Here is a 22,470-nt window from a genome sequence, read left to right as displayed (position 1 = left end):
TCCTAGCCAGATCCTGCAGCCTATTTCCATGCAGACCTATCTCCATTGAAATACATTGGGCACCCGACGCCGTACTACACCTATGCACCCGGCCCCAGTGCCACCTAGAGTGACCTGTTGGTGTGGCCCTGACCCTTGCCTTATACTTACCTTAAGTCTCTGAGATTGGCTTTAGAAGCTGTCATAAATTACCTGTTTGCTGACTTTGTTTTCATCCCATAGGTAAAGATTGAAGAACTCAAAAATTGCACTGTGTCCACTTTTGCAAGTGAAAAGTATTTATGCTTAAAAATGTGCTTACCTCTTGGTTTCAAACTATATATAAAAATAAGTGATTTTTCTATCTATATTGGTCTACGATTTATTCTTTGAGTGTGTGTCTCATTTTTTGCCCCTGTGAGTACAACAAATGCTTAGCACTACCCTCTGATAAGCTGAACTGCTCACCCACACTACCACAAAATAGAGCATTAGTCCCATCTACTTCTGCCAACCAACTGGGGATCCACTGGACTCTCTGCATGGTGTACTTCTTTTTAGTGCACCACATAGAGAGCCAGCTTGCTACACTCACCCCCGTTCTGGTTCACCAAGGCTCTCCTTTATAATGCCGTGGCTCTCCCCCAGTCCTCACCGAAGTTAACACACCTCAGCAAAGCCATGTAGAAAGTGTGGCACACAAGGCTGGCAATGATCGTGTCTTGCTGAAGGTCTCTGGCAGAAGACTGAAAAGCTGGACTTCAGGGGCACTGGATCGTGTTGCATCACAGCCAAAGGCAGCAACTCCCTCTCTCATCATGGTCCACCGGTACCATACCACTGTCTTCAGACCAGCCCTGCGGCCAGCAAAGCAGGTGCGCTATCATCAGGAGCCACTGAGAAACATGGTTGTCATGGCCGCCGGCAAGCTCTGCTCACCGAATGCTTGCTTATTAAATGGTTCAGGAGAACATTATTCCAAACAACTGAATGCACTCCTTTCCTAAGACGAGGTCACTGAACAATCCTGTATAGGACTGTTTGCTTACCACCCACTACTGAAGACCCGAGAAAACATTATAGAACGCCTGCCAATTATTCAACCCAAAAGAGAAAAATAGGAATGGGTGGAACAGGTTAGCAATATTTCTAACTAAAAAGAATTCAGACTTCTGTGGTCACTGCAGGTTGGTCCCAAATATTTATCACTACCCAATGTCCAGCTGGATAGTTTCAAAAAGAATTTTCAGTCATAGGAAATAGATGAAGGATTATTTATCTTTTACTTGTTGCTCGTCCTACTACTTCTTCCTGTACCACAGGGGCCAACGTGATGCGTCTAAATAAAGTTAAACAAAGATTATTAAAAAGATAAACAGAAAATGCTGTGCATCAATGTAGATGCAAAAGGCCTCACATGAAATGTGACTGTAAACGACAGACCAGTGTCTCTTTTGATGAAAACCAATATCATCAGTCGGATTATGCATCTTAATGTACTAATAAATGTATTTTAAGTTTAAATCTGTCTACTACTAAGAAAGACATCCAATGGGAAACACTGGGGCACGTGTATCGGTCCAACTGAAACAATCTACCAGTGGTATAATGAGGTAGCCCCTTAACAAAAGGGACCCACCTTCCCACTAGACCCCACATTCTCAGGTGTGCTCCACTCATTTGTAAGGGATCACAACGCCCCACATAGTCAACCTCATACAGGGCTACTTCTAAGAAGTAAGAAAAGGAAAGAAAGAGGAGAGAAAGGGAAAGCAGTATGGGAGAGCAGGAACGTTGAAAATAAACATGCCCTTAATTTGAGCCACTGATAATTGACAACAAACTGAAAACCTTCATAAAATCCAAATCACTCAAACATGTGACCAAAGGGAGCTTTGCACAGTTATAATGTGCAGCAGGCCTCTACTGTCTGAGCAAGAAGGAAAATGTTACTTACCAGTAGACATCTATTTGTGACATATAGATTCATATGCTGTGTATTATTCTCCCACCTAATGTTAGGCTCAGGGTGTTGCAACTTGTTTTCTTCAAGAAGTGTTTTCGAGTCACAGAATAGAGTGGCTCCTCCATGTGAGGTATAGTATTGAGAAGTATAGACAAGAGTATGTCCATACGTATATAAGTAACTATATACAAGTACAAAGTAACTGCAACAGCCATCCGCTCCCAGGGAGGACGCATGTGAATCTACAGCTCTACATGCCACAAACAGATGTCTACTAGTAAGTTGCATTTTCTGTTTAATGGCATGTGTGACTGTAGATACACATGCAGTGCATAGACTGTAAAGCAGTCCCTCCTTAAAAATGTGGTGGCTAACCTGTGAGACTGAAAGTGTTCTTAGGACAGCTTGTCATACATTGGCTTGCTGACGAGCCTGTACATCTATGCAGTAGTGTTTTGTACATGTGTGTGGCGTAGACCAGGTGGCTGCTTTGCAAATGTCAGCTAAAGGAATATTTCCTAAAAATGGCATAGTGGTGTCTTTTTTCCTTGTGGAGTTTTCTTTAGGAGTAAGTGGTAAGAGTAGCACAACATATTCATATACATTTTACAATCCATCTAGCGATCCTGTTTTTTTTGTAACATGATTTCCCTTGTGGTACTGAAAAAGCAACAACAAGTTGCATTGTTTTTCTGAATCCTTTTGTCCTGTCAATGTAATACATGAGAGCTCTTACCATCTAATGTGTGTAGTGGTCTTTCTGCCATTGAGTCAATAGTTTGATTAATGTGGAATTGTGAGATAACTTTTGGTAGAAATGTAGGGTTTGTACAAAGGACTAGTTTGTCCTTATGTGTTTGAAAGAAAGGCTCTTCTAACGTTAAGGCTTGGAGCTCACTAACGCGTTTCAGGGATGTAATAGCTACTAAAACACCTACTTTGTAAGAAAGGAATTATAAAGAACATGAATGAAGAGGCTCAAATAGAGGCCCCATGAGCCGAGGGAGTACAATATTAAGATTCCAGGTAGGCACTGGGGGTAGCCTGGGTGGGGTTTCTCTTCCATGAACCCTTTAATGACAGGTATTTTAAATAATGAAGTATGCTGTCTATTTTGTAAATAGGCTGCAATTGCAGCTAAGTGCAACCGGATTGATGTGTAAGTCACATTAGCTTTTTGAAGGTGAAGCAAATAAAAAAGAATATCTTGCACTGATGGTGACAATGGATCCATGTGTTTAGATTGAGAGAAACATAAAGAACATTTCCATTTTGCAGCTTAACAGGCTCTAGTTGGTAACTGAAGGTAACCAAATTCTATGACTTCAGGAGCCACATCGCAAGGTTGAGTGATTTGAGATCCGGATGTCTTATTTGTTGTAAATTGTGTGTGAGGGGATCTGGTCTGTTGGGGAGTCTCTTGTGAGGTACTAGGGAGAGATCCAGTAGAGTTGTAAACCAAGGCTGGCGAGCCCATGTGGATCCTACCAGGATCATTTTGAGGGAAGTTTGTTTGAGTTTGTCCACTAAGAATGGAATGAATGAGAGAGGTGGAAAAGTGTAAGCAAATATCCCCGACCTGTTGATCCATAGAGCATTGCCCTTTGACGGGAGGTGCGGGTATATGGATGCTAGGTTTTGTCGTTTTGAGTATTCTGATATGGTGAATAGGTCTATGTGAGGTGTTCTGTCACTTTTGATAGTATTTTGGGAGGACTACTGGTGGGGTTCCCATTTGTGGACTTGTTGCTGCTTCCTGCTTAGCAGGTCTGCAAAATCCTTGTCTGCCCCTGGGGGATGTTCTGCCAGTAGATAAACATGGTGATGATGAGCCCAACTCCAGATTGTGCTGAGACAACTGGAGAGAGCGCGTGTCCACCCGTTTTTGCAGATAATACATTGCACTCTTGTTGTCTGTGCGAATCAAAACAGATTTGTGCATTAAGTGAGGCAGAAAAGCTTTCAGGGCTAGAAAGACTGCTTGAGGTTTCAGAATACTCATGTGTATGCTCTGAAGGCTGGAGTCCCATGATCCCGGCACTGTGAGGTAGTTTAGATGAGCCCCCCATCCTTTAAGGGAGGCATCAGAGGTTAGAACTATTTGGGGAATGGGGTCTTGAAAAGGTCGTCCTTTAAGTAGATTGGTGGAGTTCCACCACGGGAGAGAGATGTAAGCTGTGCAATCCAAAAACACTAGATCCTGAAGATGACCCTCAGATTGCGACCACTGATGAGAGAGATACTGTACGGGCCGCATATAAAGTCTGGCATGAGGGTCGATGGCAATGCAGGATGCCATCGTGCCTAGGAGTTGCATCCGTGTTTTGACTGTGTACATTTGATTGACCTGTATTTGAGAAATTATTTCCAGAAAATTGTGTACACGTGCTGGATTGGTTTAAGCGAGCCCCAATTGTGTGAGTATAGCCCCTAGATATGGTTGAATCCGGAGAGGCTGTAGGTGCAATTTTAGGGTGTTTATTGTGAACCCTAATTTGAGAAGATTTATTGTTATTTGAGTGTGCGATTGATATGGACTTAAAATGTTGGCTATGAACAACCAATCGTTCAAGTAAGGAAATATGTGTATTCTTCTGAGATATGCAGAGACTACTGATAGACACTTAGTGAATATCCTGGAGCGGCTGCGACTCCAAAAGGTTGAACTTTGAACTGATAATGTTGTCCTGCTACTACAAATCTTAGATATTTGAGGTGTGCAGGATGAACTAGAATGCGAAAGTAGGGGTCATTTAGATCTAGAGCGGTTATGAAGTCACCTTTTTATAGTGATGGAATTACATCTTGAAGAGTAACGATATGATTTAGTGGTCCGAGATCCAAAATAGGCCTGAGAGTGTGGTCTTTTTTTGAGAAAGAGAAGGTAGAGAGAGTACACTCCTGTTCCTTGATTTTGTATGGGAACGGGTTCTATTGCTTCTTTTAATAGAACACATTGTACCTCTTCTTTTAAAAGAGTGAGATGTTCTGTTGACATTTTGTGTCTGCGAGGTGGAATGCTTAGGGGTGTTCATGTAAGTACTAGACAATAACCATGTTGGATAATGGATAGGACCCACTGGTCCGATGTTACCTCCGTCCATTGTTGGTGGTAAAATTGAAGACGGAGTGGAATGAGGAGGGGGCATGTGGAGGTTGTCAACGTTTGGCTGCGAAGGGTTTACCATGAGTGTTGGTGGTATTTCCTCTGCCCTTAGAACCATTTCCTCTATATTTTCCTTTGAAAAACCCTCGCGAGTAGAAGGAAAAGGCTTGACGCTGCTCTGGGTTGGTATGATCAGAGGATGTGGTTCCTCTGTAGCCACTCAAATACGTTGAGCGGTGGTAAAAAAAAAAACCCTGTTTGGCTGATTTTGTAAAGCACCCATGGCTTTAGCTGTGTCAGTGTCTTGTTTTTAGTTTTTCGAGGGTGGAGTCAACCTGGGGCCCAAATAGGTGCCTCCCATCAAAAGGTACAGCTTGTGGGACTTCTGGTTCAAACCAGAACATATTAACCAGTCATGTATTCTAAGGAGAATTCTGGTATTGACCCCTCGTGCTGCTGTCTCTGCTTTATCAAGTGCACATCTAATTGAGTTATTTGCAATTGTCCGACATTCTGAGACAATTTGCTGCGCATGTTTACAATGTTCCTATGGGAGGTGTTGAAGAAGGTCTTCCATTTCATCCCAGTGTGCCCTATCATAGTGCCTGGGAATTAGCAATGCGCAAATGATTGGCCACTCGTGCAGCAACGCTTTTCCCTGCTGCATCATGTTTTTTGTTTACTTTCTTTCTCTAGAGGAGGAGAATCTCCAGTAGCCTGGCTATTTACTCTTTTCCTGGCTGAGGTGGGGACAGTAGAATCTGGAGGGACTTGTGACCGGATATATATTGGGTCAGATGGAGCAGCCTTATATTTTTTTTTATCTACCTGTGATTTAATTACACGGCAAGGCACAGGTTCTTTGAAAATGTCTTCCACATGACGAAGCATTCCTGGTAACACAGGGAGGAACTGTATGTCCCTGAGTATCAAACAGAAAATCTCCTTCTATTGGATCCTCTCTGGAGTGGAGGGGGAGGAAGATATAGATCTGGGTCTGTATCTATAATAGGATCCGCATCATAAGTATCCCAGGGGTCAGGGTCTTGTGGGACCCCCGTGTCTTCTCTACCATATACTGGTGAATCGCAGGGTGTGTCATTTTCCTCAATTTCGGAATGAGGTGAATGAGAAAGAGGAGGTGGAGATGCGGGAGACGTAGGCAGAGGAACTGCTGCTGCAGACTTAGAAGCATTCTCTTTATGTTGCTTTTTAGGAGGAGGTGAAGTGTCAAGTTCCTCCTGAAAAGAAAGCTTCTTCTTTCGAGGGACGATTGAAGAAACCACACTTCTGCCCGTGTCCTTTTCAAGGTAAATTTTCTAAAATAAGCTCAATTGGAAACAATGAAACTAAGACTGGTCAGACTCAGTTGTTTTCAGGACAGAAATGTTTTGATTCCGAAGGGATAGATGGTGTACTCCTGATTGGTGCCAAACTTGTAGGCATCAAAGTAGTCAGTCCCAAACTTTTCTGTTCCGAAGTATTGAATGCTTTTGTTTGGACAAAAGTAATAGAGGTCGACTGTGAAGATCCAGCTACAGTCTTTCCGGATTTAGGAGCCGAAGCAAGTTTCCGTGACCTAGCACGGCCCAATGGCCGTGATGGTCCAGGGACCTCTTTTGTGAATTTCTTTACTCGATTTATGGAAGGAGGAGGGGACTTTTTTATTTTTAGATTTGACCCAACACAATCGATTACAATACTGTTGATGGAAAGTAAAGACAGAAAGAGAATTTCGAACCGGTTTGAGTGAAAAACGGAGCGAGCGGAAACACGTCAGAACCAGACGGCGGAGAGAAAACAATCTAAGAACTTGAGGCTCATGCGCAGTATCACCGAGAAAGAGGACCTACTTGGTCCAGTGACTCAAACACTTCTCAAAGAAAACAAGTTGCAACACTCCCAGCCCAGCACTAGATGGTAGGATGATAAACAGCATGTGTATCAACAAGTCACACATGCCACAGAACATGAAGCTATAATCATTCCATCACATATTTTCCCAGCATGCTACTTCAAATTAGACCCAGCCCTAGGTAATTCGGTCTTAGCCCTGCTCCCGTAGAAGTGGTCTGGGCCAAAGGATGATGGATCGGGATTCTACCCCAAGCTATTGTCAGTGGTTAGACTTAATGTAAGCATCCACCCATCACCTTTTGTGTGTCTGATGTACGCACTTAGTAGACAAGGTATGCCCAGACGTGGGTCCTGTGCTCACTATGTCACTGGAACCAAGCTTTACCCAAATGAAGAGCCCCAATCAGTGTGAAACTGGTCCTGGGTGGCTTCTCTTCCGGTTAAGAGAAAACCTGGCTTGGACTGTTCCCATGAGGCTGATTTGCATATGGCTGGCTCTAATCTAAGGGGGTATGGCAGGCTAAGGAACGATGAGTTGGGATGCTACCCTGAGCGATTGCCCGTGTGTAGGAAGTTGGCTCTGTATGCACTATTTCAAAGTAAGGAATAGTATGCACAGAGTCCAAGGGTTCCCCTTAGAGGTAAGATAGTGGCAAAAATAGATAATACTAATGCTCTATTTTGTGGTAGTGTGGTCGAGCAGTAGGCTTATCCAAGGAGTAGTGTTAAGCATTTGTTGTACATACACATAGACAATAAATGAGGTACACACACTCAGAGACAAATCCAGCCAATAGGTTTTTATATAGAAAAATATCTTTTCTTAGTTTATTTTAAGAACCACAGGTTCAAATTCTACATGTAATATCTCATTCGAAAGGTATTGCAGGTAAGTACTTTAGGAACTTCAAATCATCAAAATTGCATGTATACTTTTCAAGTTATTCACAAATAGCTGTTTTAAAAGTGGACACTTAGTGCAATTTTCACAGTTCCTAGGGGAGGTAAGTATTTGTTAGGTTAACCAGGTAAGTAAGACACTTACAGGGCTTAGTTCTTGGTCCAAGGTAGCCCACCGTTGGGGGTTCAGAGCAACCCCAAAGTCACCACACCAGCAGCTCAGGGCCGGTCAGGTGCAGAGTTCAAAGTGGTGCCCAAAACACATAGGCTAGAATGGAGAGAAGGGGGTGCCCCGGTTCCGGTCTGCTTGCAGGTAAGTACCCGCGTCTTCGGAGGGCAGACCAGGGGGGTTTTGTAGGGCACCGGGGGGGACACAAGTCCACACAGAAATTTCACCCTCAGCAGCGCGGGGGCGGCCGGGTGCAGTGTAGAAACAAGCGTCGGGTTTGTAATGTTAGTCTATGAGAGATCTCGGGATCTCTTCAGCGCTGCAGGCAGGCAAGGGGGGGATTCCTCGGGGAAACCTCCACTTGGGCAAGGGAGAGGGACTCCTGGGGGTCACTTCTCCAGTGAAAGTCCGGTCCTTCAGGTCCTGGGGGCTGCGGGTGCAGGGTCTCTCCCAGGCGTCGGGACTTTAGGTTCAAAGAGTTGCGGTCAGGGGAAGCCTCGGGATTCCCTCTGCAGGCGGCGCTGTGGGGGCTCAGGGGGGACAGGTTTTGGTACTCACAGTATCAGAGTAGTCCTGGGGTCCCTCCTGAGGTGTTGGATCGCCACCAGCCGAGTCGGGGTCGCCGGGTGCAGTGTTGCAAGTCTCACGCTTCTTGCGGGGAGCTTGCAGGGTTCTTTAAAGCTGCTAGAAACAAAGTTGCAGCTTTTCTTGGAGCAGGTCCGCTGTCCTCGGGAGTTTCTTGTCTTTTCGAAGCAGGGGCAGTCCTCAGAGGATGTCGAGGTCGCTGGTCCCTTTGAAAGGCGTCGCTGGAGCAGGATCTTTGGAAGGCAGGAGACAGGCCGGTGAGTTTCTGGAGCCAAGGCAGTTGTCGTCTTCTGGTCTTCCGCTGCAGGGGTTTTCAGCTGGGCAGTCCTTCTTCTTGTAGTTGCAGGAATCTACTTTTCTAGGGTTCAGGGTAGCCCTTAAATACTAAATTTAAGGGCGTGTTTAGGTCTGGGGGGTTAGTAGCCAATGGCTACTAGCCCTGAGGGTGGGTACACCCTCTTTGTGCCTCCTCCCAAGGGGAGGGGGTCACAATCCTAACCCTATTGGGGGAATCCTCCATCTGCAAGATGGAGGATTTCTAAAAGTTAGAGTCACTTCAGCTCAGGACACCTTAGGGGCTGTCCTGACTGGCCAGTGACTCCTCCTTGTTTTTCTCATTATTTTCTCCGGCCTTGCCGCCAAAAGTGGGGCCTGGCCGGAGGGGGCGGGCAACTCCACTAGCTGGAGTGTCCTGCTGGGTTGGCACAAAGGAGGTGAGCCTTTGAGGCTCACCGCCAGGTGTGACAATTCCTGCCTGGGGGAGGTGTTAGCATCTCCACCCAGTGCAGGCTTTGTTACTGGCCTCAGAGTGACAAAGGCACTCTCCCCATGGGGCCAGCAACATGTCTCGGTTTGTGGCAGGCTGCTAAAACTAGTCAGCCTACACAGATAGTCGGTTAAGTTTCAGGGGGCACCTCTAAGGTGCCCTCTGGGGTGTATTTTACAATAAAATGTACACTGGCATCAGTGTGCATTTATTGTGCTGAGAAGTTTGATACCAAACTTCCCAGTTTTCAGTGTAGCCATTATGGTGCTGTGGAGTTCGTGTTTGACAGACTCCCAGACCATATACTCTTATGGCTACCCTGCACTTACAATGTCTAAGGTTTTGTTTAGACACTGTAGGGGTACCATGCTCATGCACTGGTACCCTCACCTATGGTATAGTGCACCCTGCCTTAGGGCTGTAAGGCCTGCTAGAGGGGTGTCTTACCTATACTGCATAGGCAGTGAGAGGCTGGCATGGCACCCTGAGGGGAGTGCCATGTCGACTTACTCGTTTTGTCCTCACTAGCACACACAAGCTGGCAAGCAGTGTGTCTGTGCTGAGTGAGAGGTCTCCAGGGTGGCATAAGACATGCTGCAGCCCTTAGAGACCTTCCTTGGCATCAGGGCCCTTGGTACTAGAAGTACCAGTTACAAGGGACTTATCTGGATGCCAGGGTCTGCCAATTGTGGATACAAAAGTACAGGTTAGGGAAAGAACACTGGTGCTGGGGCCTGGTTAGCAGGCCTCAGCACACTTTCAATTGTAAACATAGCATCAGCAAAGGCAAAAAGTCAGGGGGCAACCATGCCAAGGAGGCATTTCCTTACACAACCCCCCCCCAAACGAAAGAGGATGAGACTAACCTTTCCCAAGAGAGTCTTCATTTTCTAAGTGGAAGAACCTGGAAAGGCCATCTGCATTGGCATGGGCAGTCCCAGGTCTGTGTTCCACTATAAAGTCCATTCCCTGTAGGGAGATGGACCACCTCAACAGTTTAGGATTTTCACCTTTCATTTGCATCAGCCATTTGAGAGGTCTGTGGTCAGTTTGAACTAGGAAGTGAGTCCCAAAGAGGTATGGTCTCAGCTTCTTCAGGGACCAAACCACAGCAAAGGCCTCCCTCTCAATGGCACTCCAACGCTGCTCCCTGGGGAGTAACCTCCTGCTAATGAAAGCAACAGGCTGGTCAAGGCCATCATCATTTGTTTGGGACAAAACTGCCCCTATCCCATGTTCAGAGGCATCAGTCTGCACAATGAACTGCTTAGAATAATCTGGAGCTTTTAGAACTGGTGCTGAGCACATTGCTTGTTTCAGGGTGTCAAAGGCCTGTTGGCATTCCACAGTCCAGTTCACTTTCTTGGGCATTTTCTTGGAGGTGAGTTCAGTGAGGGCTGTCACAATGGATCCATATCCCTTCACAAACCTCCTGTAATACCCAGTCAAGCCAAGGAATGCCCTGACTTGAGTCTGGGTTTTTGGAGCTACCCAGTCCAGAATAGTCTGGATCTTGGGTTGGAGTGGCTGAACTTGGCCTCCACCTACAAGGTGGCCCAAGTAAACCACAGTTCCCTGCCCTATCTGGCATTTGGATGCCTTGATAGAGAGGCCTGCAGATTGCAGAGCCTTCAAAACCTTCCTCAGGTGGACCAGGTGATCCTGCCAGGTGGAGCTAAAGACAGCAATATCATCAAGATAAGCTGTGCTAAAGGACTCCAAGCCAGCAAGGACTTGATTCACCAACCTTTGGAAGGTGGCAGGGGCATTCTTTAAACCAAAGGGCATAACAGTAAACTGATAATGCCCATCAGGTGTGGAGAATGCTGTCTTTTCTTTTGCTCCAGGTGCCATTTTTATTTGCCAGTACCCTGCTGTCAAGTCAAAGGTACTTAGAAATTTGGCAGCACCTAATTTATCAATGAGCTCATCAGCTCTTGGAATTGGATGGGCATCTGTCTTGGTGACAGAATTGAGCCCTCTGTAGTCCACACAAAACCTCATCTCTTTCTTTCCATCTTTGGTGTGAGGTTTGGGGACTAAGACCACTGGGCTAGCCCAGGGGCTGTCAGAGCGCTCAATTACTCCCAATTCCAGCATCTTGTGGACTTCCACCTTGATGCTTTCCTTAACATGGTCAGACTGTCTAAAGATTTTGTTCTTGACAGGCATGCTGTCTCCTGTGTCCACATCATGGGTACACAGGTGTGTCTGACCAGGGGTTAAGGAGAAGAGTTCAGGAAACTGTTGTAGGACTCTCCTACAATCAGCTTGCTGTTGGCCAGAGAGGGTGTCTGAGTAGATCACTCCATCTACTGTGCCATCTTTTGGGTCTGATGACAGAAGATCAGGGAGAGGTTCACTCTCTGCCTCCTGATCCTCATCTGTTACCATCAACAGATTCACATCAGCCCTGTCATGGAAGAGCTTAAGGCGGTTCACATGGATCACCCTCTTGGGGCTCCTGCTTGTGCCCAGGTCCACCAGGTAGGTGACCTGACTCTTCCTTTCTAGTACTGGGTAAGGGCCACTCCATTTGTCCTGGAGTGCCCTGGGAGCCACAGGCTCCAGAACCCAGACTTTCTGCCCTGGTTGGAACTCAACCAGTGCAGCCTTTTGGTCATACCAAAACTTCTGGAGCTGTTGGCTGGCCTCAAGGTTTTTGGTTGCCTTTTCCATGTACTCTGCCATTCTAGAGCGAAGGCCAAGTACATAGTCCACTATGTCCTGTTTAGGCTCATGGAGAGGTCTCTCCCAGCCTTCTTTAACAAGGGCAAGTGGTCCCCTTACAGGATGACCAAACAGAAGTTCAAAGGGTGAGAATCCTACTCCCTTCTGTGGCACCTCTCTGTAAGCGAAAAGCAGACATGGCAAGAGGACATCCCATCTCCTTTTGAGTTTTTCTGGGAGCCCCATGATCATGCCCTTTAATGTCTTGTTGAATCTCTCAACCAAGCCATTAGTTTGTGGATGGTATGGTGTAGTGAATTTATAAGTCACTCCACACTCATTCCACATGTGCTTTAGGTATGCTGACATGAAGTTGGTACCTCTGTCAGACACCACCTCCTTAGGGAAGCCCACTCTGGTAAAGATACCAATGAGGGCCTTGGCTACTGCAGGGGCAGTAGTCGACCTAAGGGGAATAGCTTCAGGATACCTGGTAGCATGATCCACTACTACTAGGATATACATATTTCCTGAGGCCGTGGGAGGTTCTAGTGGACCAACTATGTCCACACCCACTCTTTCAAAGGGAACCCCCACCACTGGAAGTGGAATGAGGGGGGCCTTTGGATGCCCACCTGTCTTACCACTGGCTTGACAGGTGGGGCAGGAGATGCAAAACTCCTTAACCATGTTGGACATATTGGGCCAGTAGAAGTGGTTGACTAACCTCTCCCACGTCTTGGTTTGTCCCAAATGTCCAGCAAGGGGAATGTCATGGGCCAATGTTAGGATGAACTTCCTGAACAGCTGAGGCACTACCACTCTCCTAGTGGCACCAGGTTTGGGGTCTCTGGCCTCAGTGTATAGGAGTCCATCTTCCCAATAGACCCTATGTGTTCCATTTTTCTTGCCTTTGGACTCTTCAGCAGCTTGCTGCCTAAGGCCTTCAAGAGAGGGACAGGTTTCTTGTCCCTTACACAGCTCCTCCCTTGAGGGTCCCCCTGGGCCTAAGAGCTCAACCTGATAAGGTTCAAGCTCCAAAGGCTCAGTTCCCTCAGAGGGCAGAACTTCTTCCTGAGAAGAGAGGTTCCCTTTCTTTTGCTGTGTTGCAGTTGGTTTCCCAACTGACTTTCCTGTTCTCTTGGTAGGCTGGGCCATTTTTCCAGACTCTAGCTCTACTTTTTCACCCTGTGCCTTGCATTGTGCTCTTGTTTTCACACACACCAGTTCAGGGATACCCAGCATTGCTGCATGGGTTTTTAGTTCTACCTCAGCCCATGCTGAGGACTCCAGGTAATTTCCAAGCAGACAGTCCACTGGGATATTTGAGGAGACCACCACCTGTTTCAGGCCATTGACCCCTCCCCATTCTAAAGTAACCATTGCCATGGGATGTACTTTTCTCTGATTGTCAGCGTTGGTGACTGTGTAAGTTTTTCCAGTCAGGTATTGGCCAGGGGAAACCAGTTTCTCGGTCACCATGGTGACACTGGCACCTGTATCCCTCAGGCCCTCTATTCTAGTCCCAATAATTAAGAGTTGCTGTCTGTATTTTTGCATGTTAGGCGGCCAGACAGCTAGTGTGGCTAAATCCACCCCACCCTCAGAAACTAGAGTAGCTTCAGTGTGGACCCTGATTTGCTCTGGGCACACTGTTGATCCCACTTGGAGACTAGCCATACCAGTGTTACCTGGATGGGAGTTTGGAGTGGAACCTTTCTTGGGACAGGCCTTGTCTCCAGTTTGGTGTCCATGCTGTTTACAGCTATGACACCAGGCCTTTTTGGGATCAAAGTTTTTACCCTTGTACCCATTGTTTTGTGAAGAGGCTCTGGGCCCACCCTCCTGTGCAGGTTTTTGGGGGCCTGTAGAAGACTCTTTACTATTTTTAGTTTTGGTTGTCTCATCACCCTTCCCCTGGGGAGTCTTTGTGACCCCTTTCTTTTGGTCACCCCCTGTTGAAGTCTTGGACACCCTTGTGTTGACCCAATGGTCCGCCTTCTTTCCCAATTCTTGGGGAGAAATTGGTCCTAGGTCTACCAGATGCTGATGCAGTTTATCATTGAAACAATTACTTAACAGGTGTTCTTTCACAAATAAATTGTACAGCCCATCATAATTACTTACACCACTGCCTTGAATCCAACCATCTAGTGTTTTCACTGAGTAGTCAACAAAGTCAACCCAAGTCTGGCTCGAGGATTTTTGAGCCCCCCTGAACCTAATCCTGTACTCCTCAGTGGAGAATCCAAAGCCCTCAATCAGGGTACCCTTCATGAGGTCATAAGATTCTGCATCTTTTCCAGAGAGTGTGAGGAGTCTATCCCTACACTTTCCAGTGAACATTTCCCAAAGGAGAGCACCCCAGTGAGATCTGTTCACTTTTCTGGTTACACAAGCCCTCTCAAAAGCTGTGAACCACTTGGTGATGTCATCACCATCTTCAAATTTTGTCACAATCCCTTTGGGGATTTTTAACATGTCAGGAGAATCTCTGACCCTATTTATATTGCTGCCACCATTGATGGGTCCTAGGCCCATCTCTTGTCTTTCCCTTTCTATGGCTAGGAGCTGTCTCTCTAAAGCCAATCTTTTGGCCATCCTGGCTAACAGGAGGTCATCTTCACTGAGAGCATCCTCAGTGATTTCAGAAATGTGGGACCCTCCTGTGAGGGACTCACTATTTCTGACTAACACAGTTGGAGACAGGACTTGAGGGGTCCTGTTCTCCCTATTTAGGACTGGAGGAGGGACATTGGCCTCCAAGTCACTAATTTCTTCCTCTGTGAGGTCATCATCAGAGGGGTTGGCTTTTTCAAACTCTGCCAACAGCTCCTGGAGCTGAATTTTGGTAGGTCTGGAGCCAATGGTTATTTTCTTTATATTACAGAGAGACCTTAGCTCCCTCATCTTAAGATGGAGGTAAGGTGTGGTGTCGAGTTCCACCACCTGCATCTCTGTATCAGACATTATTCTGCTAAGAGTTGGAATACTTTTTTAAGAATCTAAAACTGTTTCTAGAATCTAATTCAAACTTTTAACAAACTTTTAAACTCTAAAAAGACAATGCTAAACAGGGACTTAACACACAAGGCCCTAGCAGGACTTTTAAGAATTTAGAAAACTTTCAAATTACAAAAATGAATTTCTAATGACAATTTTGGAATTTGTCGTGTGATCAGGTATTGGCTGAGTAGTCCAGCAAATGCAAAGTCTTGTACCCCACTGCTGATCCACCAATGTAGGAAGTTGGCTCTGTATGCACTATTTCAAAGTAAGGAATAGTATGCACAGAGTCCAAGGGTTCCCCTTAGAGGTAAGATAGTGGCAAAAATAGATAATACTAATGCTCTATTTTGTGGTAGTGTGGTTGAGCAGTAGGCTTATCCAAGGAGTAGTGTTAAGCATTTGTTGTACATACACATAGACAATAAATGAGGTACACACACTCAGAGACAAATCCAGCCAATAGGTTTTTGTATAGAAAAATATCTTTTCTTAGTTTATTTTAAGAACCACAGGTTCAAATTCTACATGTAATATCTCATTCGAAAGGTATTGCAGGTAAGTACTTTAGGAACTTCAAATCATCAAAATTGCATGTATACTTTTCAAGTTATTCACAAATAGCTGTTTTAAAAGTGGACACAGTGCAATTTTCACAGTTCCTAGGGGAGGTAAGTATTTGTTAGGTTAACCAGGTAAGTAAGACACTTACAGGGCTTAGTTCTTGGTCCAAGGTAGCCCACCGTTGGGGGTTCAGAGCAACCCCAAAGTCACCACACCAGCAGCTCAGGGCCGGTCAGGTGCAGAGTTCAAAGTGGTGCCCAAAACACATAGGCTAGAATGGAGAGAAGGGGGTGCCCCGGTTCCGGTCTGCTTGCAGGTAAGTACCCGCGTCTTCGGAGGGCAGACCAGGGGGGTTTTGTAGGGCACCGGGGGGGACACAAGTCCACACAGAAATTTCACCCTCAGCAGCGCGGGGGCGGCCGGGTGCAGTGTAGAAACAAGCGTCGGGTTTGTAATGTTAGTCTATGAGAGATCTCGGGATCTCTTCAGCGCTGCAGGCAGGCAAGGGGGGGATTCCTCGGGGAAACCTCCACTTGGGCAAGGGAGAGGGACTCCTGGGGGTCACTTCTCCAGTGAAAGTCCGGTCCTTCAGGTCCTGGGGGCTGCGGGTGCAGGGTCTCTCCCAGGCGTCGGGACTTTAGGTTCAAAGAGTCGCGGTCAGGGGAAGCCTCGGGATTCCCTCTGCAGGCGGCGCTGTGGGGGCTCAGGGGGGACAGGTTTTGGTACTCACAGTATCAGAGTAGTCCTGGGGTCCCTCCTGAGGTGTTGGATCGCCACCAGCCGAGTCGGGGTCGCCGGGTGCAGTGTTGCAAGTCTCACGCTTCTTGCGGGGAGCTTGCAGGGTTCTTTAAAGCTGCTGGAAACAAAGTTGCAGCTTTTCTTGGAGCAGGTCCGCTGTCCTCGGGAGTTTCTTGTCTTTTCGAAGCAGGGGCAGTCCTCAGAGGATGTCGAGGTCGCTGGTCCCTTTGGAAGGCGTCGCTGGAGCAGGATCTTTGGAAGGCAGGAGACAGGCCGGTGAGTTTCTGGAGCCAAGGCAGTTGTCGTCTTCTGGTCTTCCGCTGCAGGGGTTTTCAGCTGGGCAGTCCTTCTTCTTGTAGTTGCAGGAATCTACTTTTCTAGGGTTCAGGGTAGCCCTTAAATACTAAATTTAAGGGCGTGTTTAGGTCTGGGGGGTTAGTAGCCAATGGCTACTAGCCCTGAGGGTGGGTACACCCTCTTTGTGCCTCCTCCCAAGGGGAGGGGGTCACAATCCTAACCCTATTGGGGGAATCCTCCATCTGCAAGATGGAGGATTTCTAAAAGTTAGAGTCACTTCAGCTCAGGACACCTTAGGGGCTGTCCTGACTGGCCAGTGACTCCTCCTTGTTTTTCTCATTATTTTCTCCGGCCTTGCCGCCAAAAGTGGGGCCTGGCCGGAGGGGGCGGGCAACTCCACTAGCTGGAGTGTCCTGCTGGGTTGGCACAAAGGAGGTGAGCCTTTGAGGCTCACCGCCAGGTGTGACAATTCCTGCCTGGGGGAGGTGTTAGCATCTCCACCCAGTGCAGGCTTTGTTACTGGCCTCAGAGTGACAAAGGCACTCTCCCCATGGGGCCAGCAACATGTCTCGGTTTGTGGCAGGCTGCTAAAACTAGTCAGCCTACACAGATAGTCGGTTAAGTTTCAGGGGGCACCTCTAAGGTGCCCTCTGGGGTGTATTTTACAATAAAATGTACACTGGCATCAGTGTGCATTTATTGTGCTGAGAAGTTTGATACCAAACTTCCCAGTTTTCAGTGTAGCCATTATGGTGCTGTGGAGTTCGTGTTTGACAGACTCCCAGACCATATACTCTTATGGCTACCCTGCACTTACAATGTCTAAGGTTTTGTTTAGACACTGTAGGGGTACCATGCTCATGCACTGGTACCCTCACCTATGGTATAGTGCACCCTGCCTTAGGGCTGTAAGGCCTGCTAGAGGGGTGTCTTACCTATACTGCATAGGCAGTGAGAGGCTGGCATGGCACCCTGAGGGGAGTGCCATGTCGACTTACTCGTTTTGTCCTCACTAGCACACACAAGCTGGCAAGCAGTGTGTCTGTGCTGAGTGAGAGGTCTCCAGGGTGGCATAAGACATGCTGCAGCCCTTAGAGACCTTCCTTGGCATCAGGGCCCTTGGTACTAGAAGTACCAGTTACAAGGGACTTATCTGGATGCCAGGGTCTGCCAATTGTGGATACAAAAGTACAGGTTAGGGAAAGAACACTGGTGCTGGGGCCTGGTTAGCAGGCCTCAGCACACTTTCAATTGTAAACATAGCATCAGCAAAGGCAAAAAGTCAGGGGGCAACCATGCCAAGGAGGCATTTCCTTACACCGTGGTTAGACTCTTTGCCAGCATCCCTCTCCTCACCTTTTGTGGGAAGTGGAAGTCCTTAAACACATTACTTTAACACCTTTTAAACGCCACCATAAGGTACTGGCAGCCAATACTGCCTTAAGAGCACCATCGATATTCCGCTGTATCCCACTGCTTCCATACTATTAAGTGTCTCCCCAGGAATGCAACGTATTGCTGCTGGTCAGTCACACACGGTCCATGGCCCACAACCAGCCAGAGTAGAATTAAAGGGTATACAACAAGGAAGCACCTTCACACAGGCTATGTTACCACATTTAAGGCCGAACTGCCCTAATGCTCGAAGGATTTTCCCAATAAACCTAAGATTGCGTAGCACCAGAAGAAATTGTCGGATTTGAGACAAGGCAGCCGTAATACAGGGAGGTCTGAAGTAGTACAGAAAGGATTGACATCTTACACCCAGATTTACTGTGTTACAGGCAGTACTGCCGTACTACAAACACAAAAGCTGCAAAGTTTTGTGAACACCAAACTAGCAAAAGGCTGGACTCAGAGCGCGCAAGGCTGGACTCAGAGCGCGCAAGGCTGGACTCAGAGCGCGCAAGGCTGGACTCAGAGCGCGCAAGGCTGGACTCAGAGCGCGCAAGGCTGGACTCAGAGCGCGCAAGGCTGGACTCAGAGCGCGCAAGGCTGGACTCAGAGCGCGCAAGGCTGGACTCAGAGCGCAAGGTTGGCAGAGAGAGCGCAAGGTTGGCAGAGAGCGCGCAAGGCTGGCAGAGAGAGCGCAAGGCTGGACGCAGAGAGCGCAAGGCCGGGCCGAGAGACAGCGCAAGGCCGGGCCGAGAGACAGCGCAAGGCCGGGCCGAGAGACAGCGCAAGGCCGGGCCGAGAGACAGCGCAAGGCCGGGCCGAGAGACAGCGCAAGGCCGGGCCGAGAGACAGCGCAAGGCCGGGCCGAGAGACAGCGCAAGGCCGGGCCGAGAGACAGCGCAAGGCCGGGCCGAGAGACAGCGCAAGGCCGGGCCGAGAGAGAGCGCAGGACCTAGAGAGAGAGCACAGGGCCTAGAGAGAGAGCGCAGGGCTGGACTGAGAAAGTGCATTAGAGAGCGCAAGGCTGAGCTAAGAGAGCGCAAAAGGCTGAGCTGAGAGAGCGGCTGAGCTGAGAGAGCGCAAAAGGCTGAGCTGAGAGAGCGCAAAAGGCTGAGCTGAGAGAGCGCAAAAGGCTGAGCTGAGAGTGCGCAAAAGGCTGAGCTGAGAGAGCGCAAAAGGCTGAGCTGAGAGAGCGCAAAAGGCTGAGCTGAGAGAGCGCAAAAGGCTGAGCTGAGAGAGCGCAAAAGGCTGAGCTGAGAGAGCGCAAAAGGCTGAGCTGAGAGAGCGCAAAGGGCTGGACTGAGAGAGCAAAGGGCTGGACTGAGAGAGCAAAGGGCTGGACTGAGAGAGCAAAGATGGAGTGCAAGGCTGTCGTGAGAGCGTACAAGCGTAGGCAGCGTTAGGGAACCAACTAGCCCCTTGGGCTAAGAACGGACTGGACTTACCCAGTGCAGAGAAACCCCTCTCCTGGGAATCCTCGGGGTCTCCTAGAGGCAGCTCAGTCGCTTCATGCTTCATTATGTTTTCAGACTTCACACTTCCTAATGCCAAACAGATGAACAACAAGTTACATTTTGCAGAAACACCTCTTTTCACTTACAACTGGAAACGGGTTCTGTATGGTGGTTTTTCTGCGATGGACACGCAGATCTTTTTGCGTGTCACGTCCTGTCCATGGGTAGCATTAAAGGTTTCTTTAAGGTACTCCCATACCTTCTTCCCAGGGCTCACTTCCTTCCCATTTTCCCTTCCCACCCTCCCCCCTCCACCTTTTTTGGAGGGGGCATCTCTACACATATGTTCTTCTCTTATTTGTAAAATGACTTAATTTCTTCCCCAGACTCACACCCAATGGGGGCCTCCTTCCATTCCTTCAGTCATGTGTAAGTGAGTATGTATGTATGTATGTATGAATACATGTAAAGGTATCTATGTGGTGCTTCCTTTAGTCGTGTGTAGGCGAGTGTGTATGTACGTATAGATGTAAGGGTATCTATGTAGTGCTTCCTTCAGTCGTGTGTAGGAGCATGTGTGTGTGTATGTATAGATGTAAGGGTATCTATGTAGTGCTTCCTTCAGTCGTGTGTAGGAGAGTGTGTGTATGTATGTATGTACGTATAGATGCAAAGGTATCTATGTGGTGCTTCCTTCAGTCGTGTGTAGGCGAGTGTGTATGTATGTATACATGTAAAGGTATCTATGTGGTGCTTCCTTCAGTCGTGTGTAGGCGAGTATGGATGTATGGATGTATGTACATATACATTGAAAGGTATCTATGTGGTGCTTCCTTCAGTCGTGTGTAGGCGAGTTAGTATGTATGTACACATACATGTAACAGTATCTATGTGGTGCTTACTTCAGTCGTTTGTAGGGGAGTGTGTGTGTATGTATGTATGTACGTATACATGTAAAGGTATCTATGTGGTGCTTCCTTCAGTCGTGTGTAGGCGAGTGTGTATGTATGGATGTATGTACGTATACATGTAAAGGTATCTATGTGTTGCAAGCTCAGCTGTGAACATTAACATTTCACAAAGGTTACATCTCACACTTTAAGCACAGGGGGAGTAAGCGCCTGATTTAGAACTCAGCAGAGGGGTTACTCCGTTGCAACAGAGATGGCTATCCCCTCGGCGGAACCTAAATCCAATAGGATGGCTACATTCTATTGGATATAATGTAACGGAGTAACCCGTCCTCCCGGGCTCTAAATCAGGCCCTAAGTAATTTGCCTAAAATCACACGATGCTAAGTGTGATTCGAGCCGGGGTCTCCGGGTTTCTAAGAGAGCAGCTCTAGTCGGTAGGCCACATCTCCTCCAACTTTCCTCCTAACCAGCCCCCTACCCTGCTGCCCTCTACCTTTGCCTTGTTTCCTCTTTCATTTGCTTTAATTCTTTAAACTATGGTCCCTAGCCAGCATTCGGTGTTCACTCCAGGCCTTTTAACTTTCTTGGGGTTTTCAATTATGTCCAGCCGATCTTTATCTTGGTGAATTTTTCAACTAGAAGGGTTTTCGATTATTTGTTTCTGAGGAATGGATTTTTATTATTCTGTTTTCCTGTTTGCTTCCTGTAGTGCAAAATGAACAGGGGTTAACTCTGAAGAAAGGTCCTGACTGCTCAATGAAACTTTTCAGTGTGATGTGGAGAGAGCTTCGGAAAGAGCTGACCTACTATTCAAGGCCAGATGCCATTTCCGAAGACTTGATGTCCATGAGACTTATCCGACTCACTATATGTGGTGTTCAGGCAGCTGCACCGAAGCCTCACGGGTGACATTAGACCTGTTTTCAGTCTACGTTTGTGAGAACAATTAAGCTTCAGAAGCATGCTTCGGGGAAGTCCACCACAGGTAGTGTAGACACTACCTGACCTGTATAGTCCAACTCAAACCTTGAACACCCATACATATAGGTATGAAGAAGCTTCAGATCCAGAACCGTACTGACAGAAAAGGTGACATGTAACACACCTGAGGGCCTTCTTCAGGACATAGCAGGTCTGCTGCCATTTAATGGCGCAACAGGAGCCAGCATGCATCCTTCAATCTAAATGCCGTAAATAACTTAACGTCATTAATAAAAACATAGAAAACTAAATTCTCAATAGGAAATGTCAGCAATTTGATTTGATTCAGTTCATCTTTTGAGTGAAGTGGCTAGGAGGGATGAGAAAAGTAGCACACAGTGTCGTAGACTGGAGTGGTGTACACTGCCAGGGGGTCGTAGAGTGCCAGAGGGTCGTAGAGAGGAGTGTTGTACGGTGGGGGACAGAAGGGGTGTTGTGGAGTTGCATAGAGGGGAGTAATGTGTCAGAGTGGAAAGGCGTAGAGTGGAGTGGCCTATAGTATCAGAGTAAAGTGATGTGGAGTGTCCGAGTGGAGTGCAGTGGCATAGAGGGACGTGGAGTGTTATACACTGGAGTAGAGTGTTGTAGAGCGGAGCTCTGTGGCTTGGAAAGGAGTACAGTGGAGTGGCGTGGAATGTCAGAGCTGAGTGGCGCAGAAAGGCGTGGGGTAGTGCCAGTGTGTCGTGGAGTGTTACAGAGTGGACTGGAGTACAGTAGAGTGTCAGAGTTAAGTGACAGAGTGGCATGGGATAGAGTGGAGTAGTATGTGTGTTGTAGAGTGGACTGTAGGAAAGTGGAGTCTGCATGGTATAATAGGCCATTGCCATTACAGACAACACATGTTCAATTGAAATGGCCATTACATACAGACGTACAGTTTTACTGATAAAACTATACAGTACACAAACGATAATGTGTGGAAATGGCATCACCAAGTGTACCGATTTGTTTTGATTGTATTAATTAAAATATTTGTTTCCAGCACACTTCAGAATTACAAAACAAATGTGTGCTTCATTTATGCTATTCTAATTCTGAAATATCTGTGCAGTTCATTTACAGACATTTATATTTTGTTGTGTGCTAGAAAAATATAACATCCCACAGTCTTTTGTCTCACATG

At 47.2% G+C, this 22,470-nt stretch overlaps 1 protein-coding gene across 1 annotated transcript in view; it reads right to left on the bottom strand.

The window, feature by feature from the left end:
• LOC138252441 (zinc finger protein 420-like) overlaps positions 1–22,470 on the bottom strand; it is a 115,309-nt gene that overhangs the window by 38,665 nt on the left and 54,174 nt on the right. Inside the window, exon 2 of the mRNA XM_069205738.1 lies at positions 19,444–19,539. Within this exon, the coding sequence (XP_069061839.1) occupies positions 19,444–19,539 (96 nt within the window). The remainder of the gene's footprint in view (positions 1–19,443; positions 19,540–22,470) is intronic.

Source organism: Pleurodeles waltl, chromosome 1_2 (assembly GCF_031143425.1).
Source record: "Pleurodeles waltl isolate 20211129_DDA chromosome 1_2, aPleWal1.hap1.20221129, whole genome shotgun sequence".
Taxonomy (NCBI): domain Eukaryota; kingdom Metazoa; phylum Chordata; class Amphibia; order Caudata; family Salamandridae; genus Pleurodeles; species Pleurodeles waltl.
Note: the sequence above shows the minus strand (reverse complement) of the source record. Positions and strands in the feature narration are given on the sequence as shown.